The 20,381-nt window shown below is 37.2% G+C and overlaps 1 protein-coding gene across 1 annotated transcript in view; it reads right to left on the bottom strand.

Moving 5' to 3' along the window:
* Positions 1-5,174: 5,174 nt before the first annotated feature.
* Positions 5,175-20,381, bottom strand: part of APOB (apolipoprotein B) — a 36,639-nt gene continuing 21,432 nt past the window's right edge. Inside the window, exons 25-29 of the mRNA XM_010707978.2 lie at positions 19,814-20,190; positions 11,285-18,865; positions 10,387-10,501; positions 8,607-8,790; positions 5,175-7,492 (exon numbers count right to left, since the gene is read on the bottom strand). Of these exons, the coding sequence (XP_010706280.1) occupies positions 5,672-7,492; positions 8,607-8,790; positions 10,387-10,501; positions 11,285-18,865; positions 19,814-20,190 (10,078 nt within the window). The 3' untranslated portion in view covers positions 5,175-5,671. The remainder of the gene's footprint in view (positions 7,493-8,606; positions 8,791-10,386; positions 10,502-11,284; positions 18,866-19,813; positions 20,191-20,381) is intronic.

Here is a 20,381-nt window from a genome sequence, read left to right on the forward strand (position 1 = left end):
AGGTCACTCCAAAAGTAATGTCTTCTATTTATTTCCATGGAAACTACAACAGACAGAAAGAACACAATACAATTATTTGATAGAGCAAATTATCAACTATAGAACACTATTCTTCAGTATAGTCACCACCATTAACTGTGCATTTTCACCATTGATGAACAGGAGCCTGCATGCTGCACTCATAAAAACTTGCAGCAGCAGAGGTGAGTCACTGTTGTTGTTGTCACTGCTGAAATGCACCACTCACTGTCTCACTGTGCTCACAGCCACTGTTTGGTCTCCAAGAATGTTCATCAAGTGTTGATGAATGTCAATGGGTGTCATGGAGGAATTCACTGACACACCTTTGCTTTATCTACACTTCCACATCAGACGCCATTCTGTCAGACTGCCCCTCTGCTGCCATCTGTCACACAGCAACAACAACAACAACAACAACATATAACTGGATGTTGGTGGGAAGGTTCAACCTCTGCTGCCGTACCAGCATCATGTGCCTCTGACAGCGTGGGCTGACCTAACAAAATAGGAGGCGTTACTTTCAGAGCCTTCATATGTTCTGGAGACTAACTACTTGTTTTCCATCCTTAACCAAGTCTGTGCACAAAAGAACAGTCTCTGTATATTACAGAGCAGAATATAACCTCTGTCTATAGCAAACATCTGACAAATCCTTCACAACACAAGTTAGGCCTAAGTGTCTTTTTTATCATTTGTTATGTCTCTAATTTGCTGGTGGAACTGCTTTTCTGTGTGTTTAATACAATGCCACTTGTGTTTAGGCCAATGCCTTGGCTGGCAGATGAGCCATCTCCAGCAATTCTGAGAAGAATTAACATTGTTTTTTTTCCTAACACGTACCAAAATTGCAGTCAAAGTGTAGATGGATACAAATCATACTGTAATTTTTGGTCGGTTTCTGCATGCTGGGGAAGCCTTTGGTAAGGCAGTTGTGCTTCTATCTAAAGTGTCATGAAGAGGAACGATGAAGAAATGGCTGGGCAAATTTAAACTGACAGAAGGTATCATGGGGATTCAAGATGCTTTCATAGTGAATACAGGACTGGTAAGATTATGGGATGCAGCTGTGAGGATACAGCATTAGCCATGAAAAATTTGTCATACTGTGTTACCTATACTATCCACTTGATTTTGCAAACTTGTTCTTATGTAGGTATATACCTAGTATTATAGGAATGACTGACTGGTTATGAACACATGTATCCAAATTCGTGGCAAGCTTCAAGTGAATACTTAAAAGAGGATAGCGCATGCTTTTGTCCATCCACACTGCAGAGTGATTCACATCAGTAAGAGAAACAGCAAGGCCTTGTTCTTGTGGAAGAGCAGGTTAAAGAAGAGGTTTCCAACAGTGTAGGTGAAAGTGGGTTTGAAATCCTCTGGCTCACAAATTCTGCTGGGCCCGGAACCCAGAAATACAGAAGAGAAATTAAGAAAGAATTCTCCAGTAGGTGGTCCAGGTTGATAGAAGTCAGTTTCACAGGCACTGAAGGTTGAAAAAAATGATGGATTATACTAAAGAATAATATGTCAGACATTTGGCAGGTAATACCTTGGGAACTGTGTAGATTCCTAGGGCATGTGTTATGTGCAGTTCAGGACAAAGTTATTTTCTGGAGAGAAAACAATTTGAAGAGAAAGATGGTTGAAGAGCTGTTATGACATCCTACTATCAATCTAAAGATAGAAGTTCCAAACCTCTTATCAAGCTTGCCCTGACACCTTTTTCCCCTTAATACAGCCATGATAGTGTATCAGGTTGCTCAGACCAGAGATAGTGGATGGACAGACAAGAACCTGCTCACCTTGACTTTGCTAATTAAATTCCTGTTATTGAAACATGCCTAATCATACCAGTTAACAGCATTCAAATCTTCTGGCACTCCTCCAACAGGATCATGGAATGATAAGACACAAAAGTTTTATCAGAAACATGCTGCTATCCATAATTATGTTGATAGATGTTGGCACAACAGTAGTAGACTAGTGATAGAAAGTACTGAACTTGGTGGTTGCACCTCAGTGTAGTATCAGAGCCTGTGCAATCAGAATGACAATGCTTTTATGGCACAACTTCTATATTTGTGTATAATGATGCATTAGAATTATGACAAAGTCTATTTCTTATATATTACTTAACAAAGGGTAAGTATGGTGTTAAGTTCAGTAACGTAAAGCCATACCACTTTAGTCACAAAAAATGAATGATGAAGTAACTCAGGCTAGAAGGGTCATTGCAGTATCTCTAGTTCACCTTCCCACTCCAAGCAGGGACAACCTTGAACATATGCTGGGTTGCTCAGGGCTTTGCCTGGTCAGGCCTTGTAATCTTCCAACATCTGCTTTTGTTCTGCAAGGCCTCAGTTTTCCTCAGTGCCTTGGATGGATAATGAAAAGAGGGAGTGGCTGATGCAAACAAGGATATTTCCATGTTTAAGGCATGAGACCAGAACCCAGGATTCTTGGCCATGGCAGACTTTCTCTGTGATATTAGGTAAAACTAGATAACAGTACATACAGAAAGAGACTCTGGTTAACGTTGTGCAGGCAGTCTGTCTTGAATTTGTTAGTGCTTTATTTTCCTGACTGCATGTTTTTTCAGATATATCTGGTGTAGATTTTTATAGAGAATAATATAACTTTTTGTCCTGCATGATCCCAAAGTACTTCTCAAGTTAAACTCATAACTATAGCCTACTCCTGCTGAGGCCTATAGACATTTTGCCATTGATCTGGGCCAGGATTTGGCTGTGCTGAAACAGAATGCAAGCAATTCTGTATGTCTGTATGGTCTTTAATAAATTCTGGTTTCCCACCTGAGCAATAAATCTGCCAGCAGAAGAGGACTACAAAATTTGGTGTCACTGAGCAACTAAATATTTCAGTTTAAATTTTTTTTTAAAGTATTGATAGGCCATAATGACAGTTGCTCTGCAAATATCTTTATCATAGAATAAAGCTGGAGCTGAATAATGCACAGCACGGTAAGCATGGATGTGGTATGAGCATAGAATCTTTGTATATATAGCAAATGCATACACGTATTTTTAAATCATTTAATAAAAGACCAACTCCAATGAGTTGCATAATCTAAAATTCTGGAACATTTTTGCTGTCCTACATCTGCAAAAGTTTTTCATTTAGGAACACACACGTTTCTTGTCAATGCTATTTCTACAATCACTTAGTTAGAGCAGGGCATATTGTTCTCTGAATTTCTTGTTAAAATGTTTCACTTAATTAAATTTTTACAACCAGTTCTGCTCTATGTCTGATACTTGCTGTAAATTATAAAGAAAAGCCCCTCTGGCATTTATGAGAACTCAGACGATGAAGACTATAGGAAAAAAAGAAACAATGTCAGTGAGCCCCAGATAGTTGTTCGTTCCACGTTATCTCCCACACAATTCAATTGAATGAAATATATTATTTCTTACTATATAAACTAGGCTGAAAAAGAGGCCAAAATGGAACTAAAAACATTTCATATTATTATATCATGGAAGTTTTGTAAGTGGAGTTGATTGTACTATTATTTTAACACTTGTGGTTTTGTCTATGTTTCTGTAACTTTATGTGGAGAAAAAAGGCCGAAATCTCCTAGAACCTGAAAGAAAGAAACAACAACAACAACAACAACAACAACAACAACAAAACAACGAAGAAAACCAAGCAGGAATAGAAATTAAGGTTACGTGTGGTTGTACATGCTTATGGGTCATACCTGTGCATACGTGCAAACACACACTCCTTTCTATGTTAAAACATGTCAAGAGTTTTGAAGAGGTGCTTAAGGTATCATCTGTATTATGTGGATACAAATTTGTACTGCAGCTAACTTCCACCAAGATCTGATTTTTGAGATTGATATTCTGCTTCCAGGCCTTCCCCAAAACAACTGCGGAATGACTGGAAGATGACTGTCAGATTGATGACAGGATGGAGAGTTCTAATCCAATTGGCGGCAGCACTGCTTTGAGACTTGGAAATCTCCTCTAACCTCTAACCACAGTTCAGTGTGCAAACTATTGTGTTTGCTCTTGGGAAGCTTCACTCTTGCCAAAGAGAATCAGTATTTATGCTGTTTGGCATATTTATTATTCAGTTAACCCATTCTTTATAAGTAAATCCTTCTTCAGAATTTATAACCCTCTCAAGAACTATGGATGATGAACAGCAGTAAATAGCCATGAAGACTAAACTTTAAATCTTTCCCCTCCCATAACTTTTACAATTCTTTCTACTGTCGTTTGTTTCACAGTGGCTATTTGTCATAATGGAGGGAAATGAGAATCAGGCAGTGTCTGAGAAATCTGGTTGTGCTTAAACATTTGTGAAATTCAGGGAAATGAGTTGTGTAATCTGACATCAAGCTTCAGTTTCCTTGTGAATGAAGGTGAAAAGGCTCTGCAGCCAGTGTCTTTATTTAGTATGATACTTCGTAGAACACACAAACAGAGTTTTATATCTCTGGTTCCCCTGGGAAGAGAGACATACACAGATTGTAACTCTTCAGAGTGAAAACAGGGTAAACTGGTGCTCCATTTCTTCCTGTATGTAACCTGTCATGCCATGAGATGAAACCAGACTCTGAAAGGTCATGGCTACAAACAGATGGATGAGACAATCTCTGGTTTCCCATTAATGAAACCACAAAAATCATATTACAGAGCAGACTGATAGTATCAAAACAAACACTCATACAAAATTTCTAGTCTTGTTTGTTAAAGAGTTTATTCTCAAAGAGACAATATTTTTTCAGCCTAAGCAATCCTTTTTCAAGAACTGTATATAGTATTCTAAAAGATGAAAAGAAACCACAACAGGTCCCATTTTCCACTCAAAAGCAGTCCTGTATTGTGAATGAATTCTTCAGTATTATTTAAATGAGGTCAGCCTAGAGGATGGAGGGGAAAACATTTTGACTTCCATTCTATTCAGTGATATCAGTGAAACATTCACAGTCAAACAAACTCATGAAAAGTAGAAGTTAGACAATGTGATGTCAAGCAAGAGATATCACGGGGAAACAGATAAGAAAAAAAGTATTTCTGAATCATAAATTAGCCACTGAGAAAAAAATTCTTGGCACATCTTTTTGAAAACTGATACATGATAGATTTATTTTTTCCTAATAAAACTTTTCCGTTATCTTTTTTTTTTTTTTTTTTTTTGTATGTGCTCTTCTCTTCTTTTTCTCCCAAACTTATCTATGAAGGTATTTCTGCGCTAGGAAATAAATGTACTTCCAAGTTATTTTTCATCTGGCTTACAAATGTGACCTTTATTTTAAAATCCACTTTTTCTATGTATTTCATAGTTTTCGTGAATATTTACAAGTATTGCACATTACTTGCTTGATCCAACATACATGGAAAACAATGCAAAGACTTCCATTGACCTTGAAAATTGTTGGATTCAGCCCTATGGCCCAAGTAAAACTAGCTTCAATGAACGACACAAAAATGTAATAAAGAACTCATTTATTGGGTTACTAAGCTTATTAAAATAACCTACTGTAGATTATTTAGTTTTCAGTTATAAATTCAGATTCAAACAGTATCTATCTGAAGTTCCAGTATGTTAATTGCTGTTACTTTTAAATACATTGTGGTACAAACTTATTATTTCTCCTCTTCTGCATGTTCATTCAGGTCTTCATGCGCTTCTGTATGTTTTCCACAATCTGCTGAAGGCTCAGCTGCTCAGTGGCAAGTTGTTCATCAATGAATGTTTGCATTTCTTCCCATTTCCTGGTGCCTTGTTCAACGCCTTGCTGAATTAGCGCGCGTGTTAGTTCCACTTTATTTCTGAGTGCCTCTCTGCTTTTCTGGGGCATTTGGTTAATGTACTCCCAATCAAACGGCACATCTATTCTAAGCTCTCCTTCACGAATAGCTATGTATGGTTTTATGCTGTCAGCTGTTGCTTGCTCAAACCAACGAAGAAGCTCAAAGATGTACTTCATGAATGTAGAGTACTTTTCTACAGTTAGATCAATTAACATTTTGGCCACATTGATTAGCTTTTCTTGAGAATCACTAAGCTGCCCATTGATCTCCTGGAGTTTTGTTTTAACTTGCCTGTTAAGCTCATTGATTTTCCTTTTAGCGACTGCAGACCAATATCGGACTTTTTCTTGAGCAGCGGACGAGAGCTCCATAACCTTCTGTCTTCCTTTTCCTTCAACATCAGTTATAAGGTCATAATATTCCTGGCTGTAGTTTTCCACCAGTTCTCTTACTTGGTCTGTGAGCTGTGTAACCAAGTCAGAAAGATCTTTAACATATTCATTGTACCAAACAACTACTGTATCTATTAGATTCTTCAGCAATCCTAGTACCTTCTCTTCTACTTCATAGTATTTCACTGACCATCCAAGTGTAGTAGGATCAAAGTATTCTTCCCGCAATGACTTTATATAGAGGAGCAGCTGGTGCAGTTTTTCTGAAAGCTTCTGTAATGTCTTCTGGCTAAAATTTTTCATTTGAGAAATGTACTTTTGAACATTTTCTGCCAAGGATCTAAGTTGCTCTGCATAGTCTGAAGCCATTGCATCTTTGTACAGCTGTTGCATTTGGCCTTTGATGTCCTCAAAATTTTTGGACTGCAAGCTTCTAACCATACTTCCTGCCTTCTGAAAAGTTTTTTGCACCACTTGCTTCAGTAGGTTAAGCTTTCCTGCGAAGTCAGCTTCTCGGAGAGTAACAAAGGTCTGCCTGATTTTCTCCTGCAAATGTTTCAGCATTTCTCTAATTTGATCAAGTACATTACTACCTCTGAGGATGGTTTCAGAAGCAGGAACTCTGACTTCCAATTCATTGATAGCTACAATCAAGGCATCAAAGTACTCCTGAAGTTTTGAAAGGCATATATCTGCAGTTTTTGCAGCCTTCTCTGTAGTCATAAGGTATAATTCTTCACCCGTATACTTTTCAGACAGTCCAGGAACCTGGAATTTTGTGGTCTTCAGGAATTCAATGACTGAGTCAATTAGGTGTTTTATTTTCTTGTGATATTCTTCCATTAGGTCAACTGTAGCATCCAAAAGCCTTGCTTTTATTCTTTGGTAGTCAATCTGTTGAGCTTGATCTGCTGCTCTTTTATATAGCTGTCTAGCTTTCACCTTCATCTCCTGATATTTGTCAGAGGCTTCATTGGCAGCTGTGCGAAGCTGAACATCCAGTTGATCTATTTGTCTTACAGCAAACATGTAAGCTTTGTCAGCATTATTCTGCATCATATTCTTCATTATGACAGTGGCATCACTTATATCCAGTCCCATATGCTCCTTATAGTACCGATTAACACACTTATAGACAGCACTTGTCATTTTAGGTACTTTTTCTTTGAAACCCAACAGCAAGTCTTTGGCAGCATCCTCTTTCCAGTTCAATTTTATTTGAATCACGTCAGAATTTCTGAAGGATATTTCACTTTTTAATATGTCAATGTCCTTCTGAGGAGCAGACTGAAAGCATAAAACAAGATAAGTGTAAGGGATTTTGTAAACAAGATGAATCCAATGCTATTTATAATGAACGTATTTCAATATTCCCATTCTGCATCTTTTCAATTTTATTATATATTAGGACACAAACACTACACATTTTTATCTACTGTATGCTTGCTGTCATCTTGAGAGGTTAGTTTGGAACAAATTATTGTACCAGACTACTCTGTGCTTCTTTTTACAGGAGTACTATGGCATAATTTAATCTGTTTTTTGTTTGTTTGTTTAAATCTGACTCTAAGTAGGATTTTTCCTTCCTTTCTACTAAATTCCCATGATTTCTCATAAAGCATGTGAATTATTTAAGAAAATGAGTCTTCCAGTAGTTCTTGAAACTATTTAAAGTTAATTCAAACTGCTTCTCATTAACATGAAAACATAAGAGAATTTAATTTTGCAATCATTTAAATCTATGGTACAATTTAGAATGAAAGCTACTCAGAGAAATTGAGGATCCTCATAAAAGAATCTATTTACATTTAAAAAAATCCAGTTTTCAGTAGTAAGTAGTGAATTATGTGTTAATTATGATTCTTAATATAGTGTATCATCTTGGAATGTATAGTTTAAATATTGCAGTATGTCAATCATAGTAGCACATTTTGTTAGCAAATCTGATAAGGTTTTTACTTTTCATATGGTCACATGTTAATGGATTCAAAAAGAAGATACTCTGTGGATGATCTAATGTCTTTCATTGTAGTGATCATAATAAAGACCACTTCTGAGGTACGTGTAAATAGCCTAATGGGTATATGCCAAACCCAATCAGTGGCTTATAAAAAAACTAGTTCAATAATTTCATCATTTTCAGCAGGTATGTTTTCTTGATCATAGGAGACGGCAAAATTAATTGTACGAAGCTGAAATGGTCTCTTCTCATAAATGCTACTTTTAGAATTTGCAAGACCAGTATAGGCAACAAAAACTGTAGTTACTGATAATACACTTTTTGTTCCGACAAAGAATGGTTAATTTATATTTTAGCACCAATACATACGAACTTAAAAAGGTTTTTTTTTATCTGACAATGCTCAGCTTTTTTTCTTTTTATTTGTCATATCAAGCTTACCAGAGTTCTGTAGTAAAATTTCTCTTTGAGGGTGTCAGCTTCTATTTGAACAAGAAAGCCCAAGATCCCAGCAGAAGGAGAGGATCCTGAGTAGGATATCATGCTGTCAGTCATTTGATAACGCATGTGAATGTCAGCAAACGTTGGGCTGATAATGTCTAGTGATGCAGTATTCTCCACAGCTCTGTAACAACAATGAATTCATAGATATGAAGAAATACAATAAGATAGCACAGGCCCTGAGGAAGTACACAATGCAATTTGCCTAAATATAATACAACCTACTGTATTATATCTATCTACATAAGCAATAAATTTGTAACAAGAAGAGGGTTTTATTATCCATGTTTCTTAGGATTTAGTCTAACACATTCAAAAGTTCATGCTATTTCAATTTTTCCTTTTTTTTTTAGATAATATTTTGAGCTGTATTGAGAATTTTCATTAAATCATGAGAACAAATCAAAACATTCAGCTACACCATTATAAGCTTTCTAGGCCTCTAAAAGCTGATTTCAGTTTTTCCACCAATTCAAAGTATAGAAAGTATTTTGTGTCTGCTTTTTTACTTGCCTTCACTTGCCTTTTGGTCCCTGGGATATATGTTGTTTGGCCACAACAACCCTAGGCAATGCTATAGGCTTGGGGCGGAATGGCTGGAAGACCGTATGTATGTGGATTGTGTGAAATGGACCCGGGGGTATTGACTGATGCTCGGCTGAAATGAGCCAGCAGTGTGCCTGGGTGGCCAAGAAGGCCAATGGCATCCTGGCTTGCATCAGAAACAATGTGTTGCCAGCAAGAACAGGGAAGTGACTGTCCCCCTGTACTCAGCTCTGGTGAGGCCGCACCTCAAGTACTGTGTCCAGTTTTGGGCCCCTCACTGCAAGAAAGACATTGAGGCCCTGGAGTGGGTTCAAAGAAGGACAAAGCTGGTGAGGGGTCTGGAGCACAGGGCTTATGAGGAGCAGCTGAAGGAGCTGGGATTGTTCAGTCTGGAGAAGAGGAGGCTCAGGGGAGGAGATCTTACTGCTCCCTATAACTACCTGAAAGGAGGTTGTAGTGAGCTGGGGTTCGGCCTCTTCTCTCATGTGACTATTGATAGAACTAGAGGGAATGGCTTCAAGCTGCACCAGGGGAGATTTAGGCTGGAGGTTAGGAAATGCTACTTTTCTGAAAGAGTGGTCAGGCACTGGAATGGGCTGCCCAGGGAGGTGGTGGAGTCACCGGCCCTGGAGGTGTTCAAGGAATGTTTGGATTTTGTGTTGAGGGACATGGCTTAGTGAGTACTATTGGTGAAGGTGGATGTTTGAACTGGATGATCTTGAAGGTCTTTTCTAACCTACCTTGGTGTTTCTGCGATTCTGTGAAACACAACACTTGCAGATAAAAAGAGGCAGTTAGAAGGTCATCCCTGTAATCTGCAGTACTGGTACTTGTGAATAAAAATTACTCTTTAATGGTTTGTGTTTACAGAGGCCTTCAGTGAAAAAATGTGCTGTTGGCCAGATCTAGAACTGCTCTGATTATAAAATGCTGTGTTTATAGCTCAGCAATGATATGAAATAGGACTACTCAGAAAAAGTGTGATGGATATGCCCAGGGAGAATAGCATTCCAGCTATCTCAAGATTGAAAGTGTTACCACCACTAATAACAGAATAGTTACATAGATTCTACTAATTATAGCAAGGCACCCTTGGGCATTGGTTTTCAAAGCAACATGTACATAATTGGCACTTTTGTCTATAATAAATTATATTATCAGAATAAATCTTTACCCAAATCCCAGAACAGCGAGATCTTCCATGTAGTTTGCACTCAAGTCACGATGAGCAAAGCTGCCTGTGGTCTTCATTACAAACTTGTCTTCTTCATATTTGTAGTTTGAAACAACTGTGAAACACATTTCAGATGTGTGCATTACCATTACAATTTATCAGCAAACAACACAAAATATATGTCAAGCTATCCACTAGAAGGCCAATTGTCAAGTGTTTTCATAGTATTAAAATTATGCATTAAAAAAAAAAACAACCCTGAACTTCAATTATGCCTCAAATAAAAAGACATAAAAATGCTTGTTCAATCAGAGTATATAAAAAATCCACTTTACCCTATGCTTACAATGACAGAGGTATAACATTTTGCATTTATGCAGGCCATAAATAGGGATTCTAATTTCTTGAGAGTTTATAGTTTTATTCTGATGTATTTATTATTATTATTCTAGAATCCAGAACTAAAAGCAATATGGGACATCTGAGCTTTCTGAGTTGGAGTAATTTTCAAAATCAAATATAGTCAGTTCATAAGGAACGGGGTAAATATTTCTTTATGTGAACTGAACCACATAAAAAGTCAGCCTACTTTCTCTCCTTTACATGTATTATTATAAGTAATGGAGGAATGTCACGATGTCTGCAATTTAAAGTAAGAAGCAGCTATATAATAAAGAGATCTTTTCCATTTTCTTTTTTTTTTTAATAGCAGAGCACGCTATTAGTTATCCACACATTTTGTCATCAGTCTTCAGGATCTCTGACTAATCTGACGGGGATGAAAAGAGAACTGTTAAACAGATAGCAACCAATTCATAAGCAAAGTCACAGAAAATAAATGTGAAAAACATATAGCATTTCTCCCAGAATTGTGGCATACTGAATTTTAATGCCTTACCATTCAGGTCATACTCCAGGAATTGTAATGTTGAGCTGCAGGTCGAGTCGATGGACACTTCAAAGGATTCCTTTTTATTTGTTAAATCTGTTCTCCAGGTAACGTTATACAGAGGCGAGGCAACTTTCAAAGATCCAGTCAAGGCACCAAATGATGGAATGTAAATTCCAGCAGGCAATGACAGCTTGAGAGGGGGGATCTCAATTTTCTGTTCAGGAATCGTAATGGTAGGCAGATCAAAATCTGCAATCTTATTAGCTACTTCATCCAGATCCACATGGAAGCTGCCAAGAGAAATACTCTTTGGAAGAGTGAATTGAGACACAGTTATTTGGTATTCTGGTACTGTCACCTCAAAATATGGTATTTTGTATTCTTTTAATGTAATGTAATTGGCTCCTACATCCACTCTGGGGAATCTTAGTTTTGGAAGTGTGGGTAAATTTACATCAAATGGCATTATGTTTAGTGTCTGTGGAATTTTTATGTTACGCAAGTCAATGGTGTACGCTGGGACCTGGAGAGTAGAGAATGGAACTCTGAACTCTGGAGTGCTGAGAACAGGACTTGGAGCCTTTAGGTGTAACTCTGGAATGCTGAATGTGAAGCCATCACTCAACCTAATCACAGGCACAGGGAAAAAGTAACCGTTGTCACTCTTTGTGTATATAAAGGATGCTGAAGCATTTAAGTACTGCTTCCTGTCAGCAAGGGTAGTGACATCCAACTTCAAGATATCCCACAAGCTCTTCTTAGAAATAGGACAATTAATTCTTTTCAGGAAGTCCATGTATCCTTCCAAAGATCCAGAAATATCAAACTTTGCATTTGACTTTTCATTTGATAATTGCATATCATGTCTCAGAGATATCGACTGAATTTGGCCTTCACCCTTCCAGCCAACTTTCTGATCTGTAGGACTGATTTTCATTAAGACAACCTGATTAACTGAGGCTGTGTCCAGGAAGGAATTTGGCTGAGTGGCTTGAATCTGAAGATCTGCTGACACTGTCCAAGAAGCCAGCTCGAAGGTTGCTTTGCATTTCTGAGATCCTGTCGTTGTGAAGAGAGGTGTGTATCGTGCATAGTTTTTCCCACTGTGCTCCCAGACTGCATAAACACGACTGGTAGATGCTTCAACTGCAAGTATTTCTTTCATTTCACTGTTCCAGAGTCCATCTACTTTGGAGTTGGCCGCAAGCTTGACAGATGACCGAACTCCATTAGCATGCAGATAGGTGTTTGCTTCATGATCTACAGCTCCCGAAAATGAATATCCAGTGTAAACTGCTCCATCGATATTCCCCTTTGTTGATGTTTCTACTGACAGGTAAGATGTAAGAGTCTCTATAGCAAGTTTGTGAGCAACTCCTCCCTTAGAACTGATGCCATTCTTAGGAGTAGTAAAGTCATATGTTACTTTTAGCCCTGAAGAAATAGTGGGTTTAGATTTAGTATTTCCAGAGAGCTCTTGGCTGAAATTCATTTTAAAAACTGGTGTTTTTATTTTTGCATTTGTGATCATTGAAGCTTCCAGGTTCCTCTTTGTAAGACTAATACTGTGGTCATGACTTCCTTCTAGAAATTTGTTATTATTCAGGGACAGTGCTGTGGCCAGCTTCAATCCTCTTTTTCTTGTCAAACTGGTTGAGCCATCCAGCTTAAATTGTAGTGCATCAATGGCAGATGAAGATGAAACACTAAGGTGCCCAGCAATATCTGACTGATTAAACAGCCCAGCATTTGCAGTCAAAGTGATCACACTGGATTTAAATGAGAAGTCATAAGTAAAGTTTCCCATGGTAGGAATTAAGATCTGGTTTGATGGGCTGTTAATTCTGAATCTAGGAAGCTTTAGAGTGCGTAGGTCCTGTGGAACATGAAGAACTGGAAGTTCCAGAGAAGGTAATACTAGTGTGTAAGATGGTACTGAAAAGCCAATAAATGGAACTGTGAATCCTGTTGTGCTTATTTCTTTTGGGAGCATGTAACCAAAGGCTGGCATCTCAGCAGTAAAAGGAGAAACCTCAATATTCACAATGGGAATAGTGTATCCTGGAATCCTGAAGGTCCGTGGCAGTTTGTTCAGTGATGTCTGTATTTTGTATTTGTCAAATTTTGTTTTGGCTTCATTATATGACTTTGTGAGAAAATCTAAAGCTGTGTTTCTTCCTCTCTCAAAATATTTGTTGAAGAAAATTATGTATTTGTTAAGCGCTTCATGCACTGTGGCTAAAGGAAGTGGGATTGCATGCATATCTTTGTTTTTCTCATACTGAGCATTCAAATTTAAATCAAAAGATTGTCTTGTAGTCTTCAATAAATCCCTCAGGCCTGCCTGTTCCCACAGTGAATAATCTTTTAGCTGGGGTGTCTGAATTCCAGTATAGGGAATGTGAAGCTGAGGAATTGTTAGAGGAATATTTAGGAAGTCTAAATTAGCATCTCCACTCATTTCGACATGAGCTTCAATTCTGTCATCATTATTGCCAGCAGACATGTTATGGGCATACCTGTACTGATTGAACCTGCCAGTAGCTTGCCAGCTGACCTGCTGAATGGAAGAACTGAGTGAAAGACCATAATTATTCAGGAAGTCAATCTTGCCAGTCAGTTTCATCGGGAAGCTGATTTTCACATTTCCGTCATTGTTGGTTAATAGGCGAATTTCAAAAGGCTGTGCCAAGAAGAAAAATTCATTATTTACAGTTCCAGTAATCCGTCCATTGAGACGAGCATTGTGAGAGCCCGTTAATTCTACTTTCATTCCTCCAAGCTGTCCTGTGCCTTTTACATTAAGAATGCTACGTCCCACACGCTGTGACTCAATTTCAGACTGAACCTGAAGTGTTGCATAACTTAGGAAACCACATTCATATCTCATAGATTGGCTGACTTTCAGGTACCTGTCGTTTATTCTGTAATCAGCAAAAAATATAAGAATAGGGCCGTCAACCCTGAAGGTGGCATGTGAATTGTGAGTGCCTTCATCGGAGAAGTTAGGAGAAGTCCACTTCCAGTTTCCTTTGCCATTGGAGGTAAATGATATGCGTCCTGCCTCTATCTCTGTTGTCATGTTATTGACCAGATCAGCCTGGCTGGAAAAGTCAGCTTGTGGAATATTCAGTCTGTGAGAATATGCTGTTCCACTCTGCATCTGAATTTTTCTTTGCAGGTTGACCATTAAATTATTTTGAAGTTCTATTGAATTTTTTGTTGCAGAGAATTTTGCTCTAGTTTCAGCTTCACCTGACACAGAAGTCCCTAAAAATACTACTTCATTGGTATGGTCCACTTTAAGGAACTTGTGGCTGACCTTCATGGAATTTTTAAGCTTCAGCTGTTTCATTTCAGGAGCCAAGATATGTGAATCTGCAATAACACTGAAAACTAAGAAATCTAATTTGGATGTTGCTTGAGCTGAAAGAGAAGTCACAAATTCTGGACTGTTTGCAGATGTTGTAGTATTATGAACTTCAGCTTGAGTAGAAAGTGTAAAGAATGGAGATGCAACCGTAAAAGCACCAGACAATTTGCCAAATGTAGGAGCAGTCACTGTATGTGGGATACGTGGAAGCTGGAAGTCTGGTATCTTCAAGTCAGGAATCTGGAACTCATTTAGATTTAGTTTTGGAATTAATAATTCTGGGATTTCCAACTGAGGCATTTGTAATTCTGGAAAAGAAATCTCAGAAAAAGGCATATCTCTCATCTTCAGATCTTTAAAATATAAATCAATTGCTGGCAGCTGAAATTCACCAGACATGAGTTTGTCTATCATTCTCACAATCTGAAATTTAATCTCATTTAGGTCAATTGTATAAGAAGGAACTTTAAAGGTATTCAGAACGGTAAATTCTGGGGTAGTAAATTTTGCTGGGATTTTTATGTCCTTTAGTCTCTTAATATTTATCTCATAGGAGGGGATTTTCAGATCAGTCAGTGGAACAATGAAGTCCGGTGTTTGGAAAGTTGCTTCCCGAAGACTTCGAAGACTGAATTCAAAGGCAGGTATAGTGACTATAACTGTTCTTATTTCAGGGACTTTGAATCCTGTTTCAATAAACTGGTTTAAATTTTCAGCCCAATTTTTTAGATCGTACTTTTCAGCCAAAGTAACAATTTTTTTAAAAGCTATGTTCCATTGTTCAGAAATGTATATGACAACTGAATTGTAGAACTGGCTTATCTTTTGAAGATACCATTCAAATTCCTTGGAGATATCCATGTCAGAAATCCTCTCTCGCAGGTCTTCCAGATGCTCATTTACTTTGGCTTTCAGATTAATAAATGTTGTCGAGTCGATGAGCTCCTTGAGCCAGTTAATTATAGCAACAAGCTTGGTGTCCCTTATTTGTTCTATGTATTTTGAAACTACAGTACTAAAATCTCTTATATACTGTTTCAATGCTTCTGCTTTCTGTGGAAGTTCTAGATTTCTGAGTTCCTCATTTATTTTCTGTGTCATTTCTTGGATTTTGTTATTTGTGTCATCAACAAACTGGTTATAGTCAAAAGATTTGAGTTTTTTTATAATCATGTCTAGGAATTTGTTGAGTTTCTTTATCATCATTTCATAATCAAAGGTTTGCACTTTCTTGACACCATCATCAATAAAAGCCACAATTTTATCAAAGCATGTCTTCACATCAATTTTTCTTAGGTAGGTCATCATTTTCCGGACAGTTTCTTTTATTCTGTATTGGTTAAGCAGCTCTATCATTCTGTCCAATAAAAAATACATGTGCTTATCAAGTTCATATTTTACAATCAGTTTATGCATGTGACCTCGGAAAGCACTGATCTTCTCAGGCACTTCATACTCCTCCATCCAACTCAGAATAAAGTCTTTGATTTGTTGAAGAACTTCTTTCATTTTTTTAATTGGTAATGAACGCTTCAATTTTTCTAATACCTGTTTAACATCAATCACTTTAATCTTCCGTTTCAAATTTTCTGCAAAGCTTCTGATATCAATGTTCTGAATCTGAATCTTGAGCTGTTCTAGGTTCTCCTGTATCCTACTTGTGATCCTGTACTCATCATCTACATTTTTAATCCAAGCCATAGTGCTGCTTCCAATGTTGCTGGGGTAATATTGATTAAAAAAAAATTGTAACTTCTGAATAGTATCAACTACAGTCGTTCTTATCTTATATTTTTCATCTAGAGCTGTCATTTTTTCAACTATTTTGTCAAGAAGTTGTGCAATAAGTGCATTAATGTCAAACTGATCATAATTCTCTTTGATGTACTGCTCTATTTGTACCAGGTAGACTTGAAACTGGAGCAGTACTTCTTGAAGATTATCCAGGGCTTTTTCCAGAACAATTTCAAGATCATCAGATGTTATTTTATAGTCCTTTGTGAAAGCAATCAAATTAGTTTTTATGGTGCTAACTCTGCCTTTCAGATCTAATTTGTCCATGTAATCATTAAGGTTCTGTGGGAATTCATCTAAAGTTGCCTTGTATTTGTTCATATATTGATCTATGTCAATGTTTTTCAGGTAATTCTGTACAGCCTGCAGCATGGATAGAATGGCACCTCTGATTTGTTCGAAGTAGACTGGCAAGTGTTCCAGGAATGGTAAGTTAATAACATGCATATCTTTATTTTTGTCATACTTCACAGAGCCAGAGATGCTGAATTCTTGAGGCTCTGACATGCTATCCCTGAGGCCTAATACATCAATTACATTAACTTCTTCAGATGTGAATGGTAGTTGGATTGCTGTATCCATCACAGAGAGATCTGCTAAAGCTCTTCCACTAAGTTCCACACCAATCTTTTCTGCATCATTGTAAGCATTGATATCTTGTGAATACATGTTATTGTTTAGCTGACTTTTCAATTTCCAAGCACTCGACTGCTCTGATGGAGTAAAAAGCATATGAAATTTGTTATCAAGCTGCGTAGCGTATCTTCTCATAGACTTGAAGCTATGACTGGTAGATCCTCTGTAATCATGGGAGAAGGTGAAAGCAAGAGGCTCTGCTTTGAACAGCATTTTGCTATAAAGGTCTCCTGTGTGTTCACCCAGAGCAATCAGCTTTCCATTACCGTTGGTGTGGACATCAGCAGTGATAGTGAATGGAGCCATAGTGGAACGCAGAGCATTGCTGAAACGGAGAGATTTGGAATCACAGTTTGTGTTCATAGTAATGGAGGAAGCCAGTCCTGCCACATTCAGATTAACTCTGTGACTCACTGCTGCACCTTGGACATTTGCAACTGTGTCTGTTTTAAAGTTTGCAGTTAGATCAGCATATGTAATGGTGTAGGTATGTCTTACTTCATCTGTTCCATAGGCTGCTCTCATATTGCCACCCAAGTTCAGCTTCAGAGGCTCAAGGAGCAGTTCTGCTTTGTTGGAAACTTCAGTCTTGGTGTATTTAATATTATTGTTCAGCTTAGCTGTAAGTGATCTGGGCTGTAGCTGAAGGTCAAAAACATGCTTGTGGAACTTGTCAAAGCTGAAGCTGTTGTCTAACTTTGAAACAAATGTTAGGGATAAGCCAGGAATATTCAAGTCATTTGTGTACTCCAGCTTAATCTCTTTGAATGACCCTTGCAAATTATTTGAAAATTTGAGTCCTTCTCTATTAATTCTGAAGTTTAAGACATGTTTATTGTCCATACCCAGAACTGTACTCTGATATTCACTTCCCAGTGTTACTTCTGTTAAACTCACTCTTCCACCTAGATTGAATTTTGCATTGTTTTTTCCATAGCGCCCGGATGATGACAGTGACATAGAGCCTCCAGAAGTATCAAGTTTGGCATTCATTTCACTCTGCATTGTCAATGGACTAAACTGCACATTTGTAGTTGCACTGCTGGCTAAACCATACTGATTAATGTTGAGTGATGACTTATGAGCAGCTCGATTCCTTTGATCAGTCAGAGAGAAATCAGTGTTGAAAACAAGATCCTGGGAACTGAGAGAACCTGCGAACAAGGCATAATATTGGATTTGCTTGTAAGTGGCTTGGTACTCAGAGCGAAGTGCTGCCATCTTCTTTGACAAAAGGAATTCGAGTTTATTGACAGCTGCAAGATGTAGATACCTTCCATTTGTTTCAGATGTTATTTTCAGCTGGCTATTTTCATACTTCAGTGAAGCTGTGTTCTTTAATAGTCCATTTTGTACATCAGAAGCTGAAGTAATGGAAAATACACCATCAGTGTATCTACCAGATAGATGATTGGTAGCTTGAAGGTAAGAAGAATCCAACCTCAGATTTGACTTCCCTTCTAAAACTCGTCTCTTTTCATTGTATGAGCTTGACATAGTGTAAATGCTTCTTGCAAACACAGAAGCCACTTCCAATTGCCCCTCTATCTTGACATTATTAATATTCATGTTATTAGTCTTTTCAGAAACAATATCACTGGAAAATGAAAGCTGAGGACCCAGAGCACTGGATGCCATTAGAAATACGGTACAGTTTGAAACTGATGTAGGTTCATAACTCTTTGTCCTTGACATTTTAAAATCCGAAGTTAAGAGTCTGTGCTTCAGATGATTTTCATATGCACAAGTGAATCCATTTCTACTATAAGATGCTTCTCCAGAACCTGAAATAGGAAAAAGGAGACAAAAGATAACAATGTAATGTATCCTTTTTTACTTTAAGATGCCATTTTCTCCAGTGCCATTAAGCTTTCATATGACTGCTTGAACTGTAGTTAATGTTATAATAATTCTCTTTAAAGGCAAAAATGTTGGTATACAATTTTTCTAAAAAAATTCTTTCTATTTTGATATTCAGGCTAAAAATTTAAACTATAAATAAATTAAATGTCTACATTACTTTATTAAATATAATCACAAGATGATGCAAAGTTATGTTATTATTTAAAATTAACTAGATGGATTCTTGGGAATAGCTGAAACTAGAGCATAGCTGACATTCTCTTTTATTTAATGTTGCCTTTATCATACTTCGTATATGATGAACAATTTAGAAGAGACTAAAGTTAGCCAGTCCTTTTGCATTTTGAGAACACAAATTGCAATTTGAGAAGAAATATCTTAAAAAAAAAAAACCCTTATTTTAACTCTTGACTAGTCTGGATCTGGACTAACTCTATGTGGTAATGTCAGTATGTGGACTTATACAAATTATAAAAAATATATTTATATACATATCTATACACAGAGAGAAGAAACTGGCAATTACACGCCTGCCTGATTTTGAGAAAACTTAACTAGTCAAATATACAACTATTTATCTGATCGAGCCTCCAGTTGTGAAGAACCATACTTCAGTATGAAATAGATTGGAAAATATACACCTTAAGATGGATTATTATTAATCCATTATCAATGGATTATTTGACTTCACCTTTAGTTCCTAAATAACGAATTCACATAACATCTTTAGAAACAAAGAGGTTACAGAATCTCTTTCTTTAAATAAGCAATGTGAAAATGAAGGTGTGATACGTGATACATTAAAAAAAAAAAGGTACATATCATCAAAAGAGTTTAGCCAGTGTTACAGAATCGGAACATATTCTTACCTTTCATGTTATAGGATAGTAGCTCAAAAATGGAATCAGCATTCACAGTGTAAGTAGTTCCTATTCTGGATGTTTTCTCTGTGCTGCTATTTGTCAAAGTGTACGCTGCTGTCCAGTTGTAATAGTTGCTGTGCACACTAGCGGAGACTTCTAAAGCACCAAATAAAGGCACAAGAAGAGGATAGGATTCTGGAACAGTAAATGCTGGCATTCTGTATTCCTGTGATGGTATGTTTATTCCCATAGACTCTATTACCAGACGAGGTGTTTTAACAGTCTGTGGCACTCTTATTTCATGGGATGATCTTCCACCAAATGGTAATGGAATATTAATTAGAAAACTGTTTTTATTGAAGCTGTATTTGATCCGGCCTTCACTAGAAAGTAAAAGTGATTCCGTTAAAAATTATGCAACTCCATGACATACACAGAAATGATTTCTACTGTATCCTTACTTTAGGTTTAGAGAGAAGTGTAATGACAATCTATCAGCATTTTTACAGCACTTATCTTCAAAGCATTTTTGACATGAATTCTGTCAATGTTTTCCCCTTTATTTTATCAGAGA

The sequence above is a fragment of the Meleagris gallopavo genome, chromosome 2 (genome assembly GCF_000146605.3).
Source record: "Meleagris gallopavo isolate NT-WF06-2002-E0010 breed Aviagen turkey brand Nicholas breeding stock chromosome 2, Turkey_5.1, whole genome shotgun sequence".
In the NCBI taxonomy this organism is placed as follows: domain Eukaryota; kingdom Metazoa; phylum Chordata; class Aves; order Galliformes; family Phasianidae; genus Meleagris; species Meleagris gallopavo.